This window comes from Apium graveolens, chromosome 11 (genome assembly GCF_009905375.1).
Source record: "Apium graveolens cultivar Ventura chromosome 11, ASM990537v1, whole genome shotgun sequence".
NCBI lineage: Eukaryota > Viridiplantae > Streptophyta > Magnoliopsida > Apiales > Apiaceae > Apium > Apium graveolens.
The window spans coordinates 5,476,930-5,487,359 of NC_133657.1; the positions used below are offsets into that span (position 1 = coordinate 5,476,930).

General features: G+C 33.0%; 1 protein-coding gene across 1 annotated transcript; it reads left to right on the forward strand.

Moving 5' to 3' along the window:
* The first annotated feature begins 6,363 nt into the window (after window positions 1-6,363).
* LOC141698060 (zinc finger protein CONSTANS-LIKE 10-like) lies at window positions 6,364-10,210 on the forward strand. The gene is made up of 5 exons (XM_074502666.1): window positions 6,364-6,541; window positions 7,272-8,040; window positions 8,509-8,727; window positions 9,046-9,341; window positions 9,625-10,210. The coding sequence occupies exons 2-5, from the start codon at window positions 7,468-7,470 to the stop codon at window positions 9,752-9,754; spliced, it is 1,218 nt and encodes a 405-aa protein (XP_074358767.1). The 5' UTR covers window positions 6,364-6,541; window positions 7,272-7,467; the 3' UTR covers window positions 9,755-10,210.
* The last annotated feature ends 220 nt before the right edge of the window (window positions 10,211-10,430 follow it).

Consider the following 10,430-nt stretch of genomic DNA (forward strand, 5'->3'; position numbering starts at 1 on the left):
GACTTAGGACATATTCCTTTCAATATGCGTAGAGCTTTATGAATCAAGATAGACAAATGTAGTCATATGTTCAGTCTAGAGGAACATCTATCTTGTATTCACTTGTAAATTTCTTTTGGAATCTGGAAAATGTTAAATATAATCCAGAACTTTTCTGCTATTTACTTTACATTACTGTTTATATCTTTTTCTTATTTGTTAGTTGAGTTATCCTCTAGGTATTTGTTGTTATTGTCTAACAAACAAATAGGGGGAGATTGAAATGCATATGTCATAGCCTATTTGTTTATTCGAGGATTTAACTCAACTCAAATAAGAATGTAACAAGTAAATAGTGGTTCTATCGTCAAAGAAGATCTCTCAAAGTAACATATGTCAAAGGATTAAGGAACATTGTTTATCTACAGACTTGAGGAATTAATTCACTGGAAGAAGCTCAAGAAATTGATCAAGCCTCAGTGATATAAATCAAGATTATGGATTTAATCAGGTGACAGAGATCTAGTCAGGGTATCAATTAATTACAGGGATTTAATCTGAAGAAAATCAAGTTACTAAAATCAAGACATGAAGAAACATCACAGAAGTTAGTCATTCATGAACCAGACAGTACATCGAGTGTCAACATTGAAGTGGTGGAATTGATTCATAATTTTCAGTGATTTTCAGAAGATTGTCAGAAGAGTGGTTGCCTTCAAGAATAGTATTAATTCTCTATTAATTAATTAAGTCATATAATTTAATTAAGAAAATAAATTATATCTGCAAAGATTAATTTATTGATTAATTGAATTAATTGGTTAATTAATTCTGAATTAAAATTATGTATTTTTTAGAATTGATTTTGAATTAATATTCAATATTAATTCAGCAAGATAAACATTTGAACTGGTATGACAATTGGATTGTCATACCGAAAGTCTTTCCAGTTCTTTTAGATTGTCTTGCCGAAAGTCTTTCCAGCTCAAAGGATTGTCTTGCCAATAGTCTTGCCAGTTCATTCAATAGTCTCACACCGATTGTCTTGCTAGATCAAAGGATTGTCTTGTCAGTACAATTCAATTGGATTGTTTTGATTACTTATAAACAGAAGCAGACCTTTCAATAGACGACATTGAATATCTCAACCAACTCAAGAACACAGAACAAAAAGAAAGCAGAGAACTTATTATCTTCAACTGCAATATTTCAGGACATTAATTTCTAGTATTTATTGTTAAATCTAAACCACTAGAAATCTTTCTCTTGTTCTTGTGTAACTATCTAGCGGATCAAAATCCCTAGAATTTAATCTCAAATTGCCTTTAGCATTTGATCTTTTTATTTCAAAAATAGAAAAAGTTCATGTCGAATTTATTCTAGATTTGGAATAATTTATTTGAGATTAATCCCTTGTAAATGATACCGTTGTTGTAACACCTTTCAAGTTTAATAATAGTTTTCTTTAACTTGAATTTTGTTTCACTTTTTATTCCGCATTATATTCGATTAAACGGTATAGTTTGTATTCAACCCCCCTTCTACAAACATATTGGGACCTAATATTTACTATCGAGTTCGTTGTTGAATGTGACGCATCTAGCATAGGGATTAATGTTTTCCTGCAACAACAAAGACATTCAATTACTTTCTTTAGCCGAAAGCTAGTTAATCGTCATCTAAAGTTACCAGCCTATGAACGCGAATTAATTGGATTAGCTAAAGTAGTTCAACAATGGAGGCCTTACATGTGGGGATGATCATTTGTTATAAAAACTGATCACTATAGCCTTAAGTATCTCCTCGAACAACGACTTGTCACTCCTCCCAACAGCACTGGGTTAGTAAGCTACTTGAATTTGATTTTCGAGTAGATTACAATGCAGGATCATTAACTGGGCAACAGATGTTTTGTCAAGACGCGATGAAGACACTATGTTTGTATGTGATATTTCGGTCCCACGCGTCAGCTTATTAGATAATGTTCGTTAAGAGGTGGTAGAATGAACGGAGTTGTCAAAACTTGTTCAACAAATTCATTCAGGACCAGCATGTTCTAATTGGGCTTTTTCGAATGGTTTGGTGACCTACAAAGGTCGTATTTACCTTCCACCTAATTCACCTTTGACCCCAAACATCATATCTAGTATTCATAATGCCATACATGAAGGTATTCAGAAAAACATTATACTGTGTTCAAGCTGATTTTTATTGGAAAGGACAAAAGGCCTCTGTTAGAGAATTCGTCAAAAGGCCTCTGTAGTATAGTGGTAAGTGTTCCCGCCTGTCACGCGGGTGACCCGGGTTCGATCCCCGACTGCGACGCCAAAAAATTGATGTGTAAAATAACTTCAAGTACACAATTATTAATTGTAGCAAATACAGGTCGATCCACAAAGACTATGAAATTTTCGAAACCCTAATAATTAAATAAATCGAACTAGACAATAAGATTTGAGAGAAGTTTTGATTAACCTAATTAGCAAATAGATCAAATAATATGGAAAACCTAGAAATCTGAATCCATTAATCAATCACAATTAATATCAACTTGCCCTAAAATTAATTTTCTTTTCTTCACAAATAAATTTTAATTAACGAGACAAGCATATACTATGAAACTTGTTATCTAACAAAAACCTATCAAAACTTCAAGGAGCAAGCATAAGCTATGAAAAATAAATCTGGTAACAATAATATATCAAAATCACTTTGTCAATTAAACAATAGGCATCAAGAACAATTATGAGAATCAATTAATCAGAACAAGGAAAAATCAAAAGTAAATAAATTAACTTCATCTTCATCCTAGGCGAGAGATTTAGCTACACATAGCTATAGATTTAACCAAACAATTATTGAATATATAATTCGTACTAAATAAATTATAGAATAAAGAGATTAGGTGACCAAAATCATGCATAAAAACTTAAGATAATTGAAATTCAACCATTCAAATTTGATAAAACAAAATGTAAAAGCAATGATATTAATTAATATAATAACAAAACCAAAGTAAACGAGAAACGCAAGGTGTACTCCTGTCACCGAGTTACACCTTGAAGCGCTGGAAAAGAAGATAAATATGATGCAGAGTGAAAATAAACGTTGAACTTTATAATATATAAAATCAAGAAAAAGAGTACGTCGGATAATAACCACCGACCGAAAAGAGAAAAGCTATATAATTCTTGGTGTCTCAAATTCAAGAGAGGAGACCCATATTTATAGCAAAATATGATAGGTTTGGGACTTTGATTAAAAATCGGATTCTAAAAATATTTCCTTATATTACTCTTTTTTCTCCGACAAGTATACGATTTTTCTTTCAATTCCCTTGACTTCAAGAATGGTCCACCTGCTTCCTTGTTTGCACCTTTTTCGGTTCAAATTCTGATTTTATATATTTTGTACATAACAAAGTAAAATAATCTATTTATTAATACAATCACGAAAACAGACATAAGATAGGCATTAAAAATATGCTAAATTATGGACTTATCAAGCAGTGTTCCAGAAATCGGCCGTGTCGCCGATTAATCGGAGGATAAATCGGCCGAAATATCGGCCAAATCAGTGCTACTAATATTATTAGTACGAATCGGGGCAAAAAACGTGTTTGTGAGATCGGGTCAAAAATCGGGTTAAAATCGGAAAAACGAACGGGTCAAAAATGGGTTTCAAGTTCACTGTTTTGATACTTTACAAAAGAAAGAGTGAAAAGGGAACGAAAGAAGGAGATGATGATATATGGGAGAGAGAACGATACTGTGAATGGTGGCAGAGAGAGAAGAATCGATAGAAGTAAACCGGAGGAGAGGACATGTGAGGAGCTCAATTGAATAACTTCTTATAAAGTCGAAAGAGGAAGGATAAGGCAGATAGAAGTAAGAGCGAAGAGAGGAAGAGAAATGAGTGAGTACCGAGTACTATTTTTGATAAGAAAAAAGAATTAGAGGGTAAAATTGATTTTCAATTATTGTACTAAACCATATGTACGTGTTTATCTCTATCATTAATACACGGTGATTATTAAGAAGCTTAATAAATAATTATTTTATTTAAAAAAATTAAAGTTATAAATATATATACACACGCATATGAATAATAATAGTCTAGTGTTTTATATATTTTATAAAAATAATTTAAAATACGTCTAATTTTATTCCAATTTAAGACTCCGATAAATCGCAAATCGGTAACTCAACCGATTTAGTTCGATTTCCGATTTTTTTTCGATTTCCGATTTTTATAACACTGCTATCAGGTAACATGGACATGCAGTCTTTGATTATGCTTACGCTTCAACATCTCAAACCAGTGGTACGTTTTTATCTTTTGACATGGTCATATAGGGCGTCACCATGAACATGCTTTTGTCCTCCTTAACTTCAGAAATATTTTCCTGTGTTGGCATGATCATGCATCCCTTCATCATAATCATGTTGATGTCCTCACTTGCTTACTTGAAAGTCTACACCTTTCAAGTTTTATGTCCTCACTTCCTTACTTGAAAGTCTACACCTTTCAAGTTTTTCTTCAAAATTATGGGCCTCTTGTCTTATATCAGTCTCCTCCATTTTTGAAAAACTGGACCCCGAATTCTCATCTAAAATGAGAATATTATATGTCTCTTGTTTATCTCTCCATAATGATATCCTTTCTCGTAAATTTTCTAATTGCAATCTTGTACTTAATTTTCTCTTCCAAAATAACTTTTTGACATGAAATCATCATAAGAATCAATCTAAACCATCCATGATTAACTATCGCAAGAATAAAGAACAAATTTAGAGTCGACATAAGGAAATATTTTGATCTACGTCCAAATATGTTCAAAATCTGAATTTGACTCCGAATACTCGAATTTGACTTCCACAAATTTTTATTGTTTCATTATAAAATTATCTTTAAAAATAGCAAACTTAAAATTATATATCTCTTAATTCATTTTCTAAGGTATCGACAGTTATTAAAAATGACATGTGGTTAGTTATTAAATTTACTATTAATCATTTCTTAAAAATATATTAAATAAGCAATATCTTGCTCTCATATTTCTACTTTCTAGAATGCTATTAAAATATTAGTATTATTAGATAACTACTATTATTTATTATTATATAACTATATATTATTAATTCAAGTTTTTACTACGTCTATACTAAAACTTGAATGAAATTAATTAAAATAGAGGGAAATTGAAAAAAAATATGTAATCAAATATTCGAATAATTATTCCGAATACTCTCCAACTTTTGAGTACTCCTTTTTCTTTTTCTAAAAAAAACTGGTCAACCCGATTTGCAGATTTTACCACCATAGTGGCAAGAGAAGGATGGGGGTTGCTCCAATGAAATTTGGCCAGCAGATGTAGCTCGCCTCAAACACTTGCAGTCGAGATATTTATAAAACAGACCCCCTAAAGATATCGAATATTATAAACAATAATCTAGTGAACCTATGCTTTGTGGTATATGAGAATTACGTGTGTATAACTGTATAATGCCAGATATTTTATAAGCCAACTTATAAGACATTTATGATTAATAAGCCCGTAATAACTTATCGACGATAATTTATCGACCCAATTTATAAGTTGAATTTATAATTTATACGCTGATAAGTTGAATTTTAGTAATGATGTATTTTTTCTCAATTTATTTTAATTTTTCGCTGATTTATTAATCTTAATTTTAAAATATATATTTTTAAATGTTAATCTAACTTAATATTTAAGAATTTAGGTCATTATTTTTAAAAACCAAAATACCAACCATTTGGGAGCAAATGCCCAAAATGCCAATAGGCGGAAGTGTCCGTCCAAAATACCCGTTGAACAGGTATTCTAGACATGCGTATGTACTTTTTTTATAAATAACAAAGAATACGCATTACAGGAATGCATATTCACTTTTGTAATTTAGTGAATACGCATTCTTCTCTTTAATTTTTTTTTAAATACGTATGTATGTAATGCGTATTCTTTGTTATTTTTTAAAAAAATTTATACGCATGTCATGAATGCGTAATCAGTAGTTATTTTGGGAGGCACGTACCGCCAACAGGCATTTTGAACAGTTGGAGTTGAAAAATAGTATATTTTGGGTATTTTTTCCAAGGTAAAATTATTTAAACATTTATTTAATTTATAAATATTTTTTTATTTATCACTTATAATTTACTTATTAATTTTAAATTATAAATTACTTATTTTCGGATTTTCCAAAGTCCAATGTTAAGAAAATATCCTCCCAATATTGAAAAAAAACAGCCAAGTATAGAACAAGTAGGGGACCTAATTTCACAAGCAAGAAAGTGACAGGGACCCACAAAGCTCAATCTCATCTGCACTTTTAATCACCTTAAAGATATTTATTGGAATGAGCTCCCCATAACCAAAGAAAAAATTAAAGTTGCAAACTTTCAAGACTTCTCCTCTACTTTTCTTTCATCTTAAGATTTTTAAGAGTATTTATCTATTTTCTTGGAAAAGCTGCAAAACAACAAAAGCTTTGTGATTGTTCTGTACTCTTCTTGTACTTGGCCTGCTTCAATTTGGGTAACTTTTTATTATTTTCAGATTTTATATATGTGCAATGGTATGATTCATTTGATTTTCTTTCTGGGTTTGGTTTTGTTTGCTTGAATTTGTTCTGTTGTGTTATGTGTTTGTAGATTAATTGTTAAAGTTTTGATTTTTTTGCATATATGGTTCTTTACTATTGCATCTGATACTTTAAGATGTTGTAGTCTCTCTTCTTTTTGTTGCTTTGGAGAATTTTTAGTTTTTTTTAATTGATAACACACGCACACGCCAGGTCGAACTCCTGACCTCGCGTGAGGACCTTCGGCAAGGAGTACAAGAGTTAAACCACTAAAACAACACTTCCTTTTGCTTCTGATGTTAGTTTTTATTGATATGAATTTGCATGTGAAATTAATATGTATGTGTTAATGAAATGGAATTAGATTTGCGGCTAATGATTTTTACCCAGCATTAGAGATTCTTTGTTGCTAATGATTCTTGCTCGAAATGCCCGTATTTTTCAGAATTATCTTAGATACTTTTATTATGCTCTAGTGTGCACCCTTTTCATTCTAGTGATAAATATCTTTCAATGTTATCTTATGTCTGTAAAGGTCTTCACTTTCAAGTTTCAACACTGGTAAGCGTTTTAGTAGATTGAATTTTCACTTTAATTTCCCTGTTTTTCACATTTTGTTGTGTTCTATAAGATGATCAAGTTTATATTTAAATCTTATTGATTCTTTTTGCCTTGTTGATGCAGATTACTTTATATAAAAGGGACAAAACTGGATTGGTTTGCTTCTTGTAGTTTTATAACTTGATGTTGGTGAGTATAGGTCTATCGAGAAAACAAGCTCTAGCGTTAAGGTTTATGTAATAGACTACTTTTTATTGGTTGGGTGTAAATCATCATTGTAACAAAATCTGACCTAGAGGAGACTTTGTTGAACTTGAACATGGGCTATCTGTGTGATTATTGTGGGGAACAAAGATCGATGGTGTACTGTCAGTCTGATGCAGCCTGTTTATGCTTGTCCTGTGATCGCAATGTGCATTCTGCGAATGCACTTTCACGGCGCCATTCCAGGACACTTCTGTGTGAAAGGTGCAACTTACAGCCTGCGTTTGTTAGATGTCTCGAGGAAAGCTTATCTCTTTGTCAGAATTGTGAATGGATGGCGCATGCTGGCTCTAATTCTGGCTCTGTACATAAGACACAACCAGTCAACTGCTACTCAGGCTGCCCATCTGCTGTTGAGCTTTCCAATATCTGGTCTTTTCTCTTGGATCTTCCTTCCGTTGTTGATACTACTTGTGAGCAGGGTATAGGTTCAATGAGCATTGATGATAAAAGTCAAGCAAACTTTGGAGCCCCTACCAAGAATTGCCAAGATCTATGTATTGATGCAAGTGGCTCAAAAGATGTAAACAAGTCAAACTTATGGAAAGGTTCTACAACTGCTGCAATTGAAGACAAGAAACCTAATGGAAACCTGCAAACTGAGTCTGCAAAACTTACACCAACAATGGTAAAAATGATTATATTCTATTACATTGTCTTGTAAGGTTACAATTTATACATATGTTGGTTGTTTAAACTCTAAAATGAAATTTCTGTTTTATGGTTAAATTTAAAGGTATCTCAAACTTGTGTTTCTTAATCACCTGGGCAAACTGGTTTATCATTAATCAGACTTCTTATACTAGTGCAAACAGGCAGACAATTTAATTTAGTTTTAGTGAGACATGCATAAAACTCCAGCTTTATTGCATGTTTGATCTTTGTTGTGATTATTAGTTTGAATATAAACCTGGCAGCAATATTTATAAATTCATTGAGATTTTTATTTTTGACACAATATGTTTTCTTCATGTCTGTAGCTGATTACAATGTGGCCATGTCTTTTACAAGGAATAGATATTTATGTAGTTCAGGACTGTAAGTGCCTCCTCTTCCTCTGGTTATGGTTCTCTAATACATATTGATGAATATGTAGGTTGGGGGAGCAAAGGAGATTAATCTACATGAAGATGATGACTATTATGAGGACTTCAATATGGACGAGCTTGAATTGAACATTGAGAAATATGAAGAACTGTTTGGTGTTGGCCATAACGATCCCCAACATCTTTTCAACGATGATGGGATTGATAGTTTGTTTGAAAAGAAGAGAACTGGTGGTGATTCCAACTGCCAGGATGCATATTTAGCCGAGGTTCTTTTTTTAAGTCCTCTTCTAATACCTTCCTGTTAAATTTTTTTTGTCCTTGTTTGCCTAAAGCATGCAAGGGTCATATGTCAATTTTCTTGTTTTGTGATCCAAATCCAGCTTTACCTATTTAGTTTGGGTATATCTTGAAGCTGTATTTTTCGGTTTTTGTACAAAGTGGTGTAGTAAATGGTATTTAGCTGTTCAAGTCAAGAAAGATTTAAAAGCTTCCGGCACATTCGTTGTCAGTCATAGATGTATTCAGACTTCTGTTTCACTTCAATAAAGATATGCGTATATTTTCTTAATCATTTTCTCCTCCAGGGGTCATTGATTGGACTGGAAAATATACTGCAGCCTACAGTCAGCAATGCTGAGTCTGCTGATTCCGTGATGAGCTGTAAGACAGAACCAAATGCTTGCTTTGCAAGGCAAACCTCGAATCTCTCATTTTCAGGTCTCACAGGAGACAACAGCACTGGTGAATATCAAGATTGTGGAGCCTCTCCAAAGCTCGTTATGGGAGAGCCACCACCTTGGTGTACTCCTGAAAGTTCCTTGGCTTCAAATAGCAGGAGCAGTGCTGTCCAGCGTTACAAGGATAAAAAGAAGACGCGCAAGTAAGATACTGTTAAATTTTTCCAGTATAAAGAGCTAAACCATTGTTTTAACTGACTTCTGCAAGATAAACCGAATTTCATATATGGCAATATTTTTAACATGCAGTCCTCTGAGATGCTGACATAACAGTAGGTATGAGTTTCAAAGAAACTTTTTAGTGATCAGATCAAGCATCAAGTTCTTTTACTTGTATTATTGTTACTCCATAATCTAATTCTTCTATTTTTGTATTACTTAACTTCAACCAACTCTTATTATTAGTTTTTAATTACACAATTGTAGATTTGAAAAGAGAGTAAGATATGCAACACGAAAGGCAAGAGCTGATATAAGAAAGCGTGTGAAAGGACGTTTTGTGAAGGCTGGTGATGCTTTCGATTATGATCCTTTGAGCCAAACTAGAAGCTTTTGAAAGTGATATCTCTGCCCCAAGTATGAAGAATGAATGATCAAGGTTGGGTTGAAAGACCTGTAATATTACTTGGTAATGGATGGCAATGATCATTATGCATCACAAGGGGAACACAAAAAGTGGATGTATAGAATTTTTGTGCAGATTCACCAAAAGAGACTTATTATTAGTCATGACCAGGAAAAAGAAGAATCATTTTAGCATGTAGATTGTGTAAAGTTTGCATGGTGAAACCTCTTCTCCATTTAAGAATCAGGGGACGTGTCAGGGTCGATGGAGTTCATAGTCTTCTGGTGTTTCCATGTTGATATGAACCTTGCGTCATGCTTGTTGCAGATCTATGAACTACATGACTTGGCTTGACGAGCAGCCAATTCAGTTGTGAGGTCAGGCATGAGATTTTTGTTCTGTAAGATATTCTTTTTATCAATTTTACATGCGCTGTATGCAGGATAATACGGGCATTCGAAAACATGATAATTGTTGAGTAACCAGCTCATCTAAAACATTAAAACATTAAGGTGTTAGAGGAAGGCCCCAATAGGATCATATATTTAACACTCCCCCTCACTCTCGAAAGCCCATTATGGGTCGAAGAGTGGAACACCTTGTGAGAATGTTGGGGGTGGCCGGGAATCGAACCTTAGGGAATCGAACCTTAGTTCTCCCGTCAGCC

Coding starts and splice junctions, on each gene's coding strand:
- LOC141698060 (XM_074502666.1), top strand. CDS start 7,468: ATGGGCTATCTGTGTGATTATTGTGGGGAACAAAGATCGATGGTGTAC. Junction 8,041..8,508: donor CAAAACTTACACCAACAATG/GTAAAAATGATT, acceptor ATGAATATGTAG/GTTGGGGGAGCAAAGGAGAT. Junction 8,728..9,045: donor AGGATGCATATTTAGCCGAG/GTTCTTTTTTTA, acceptor TTTCTCCTCCAG/GGGTCATTGATTGGACTGGA.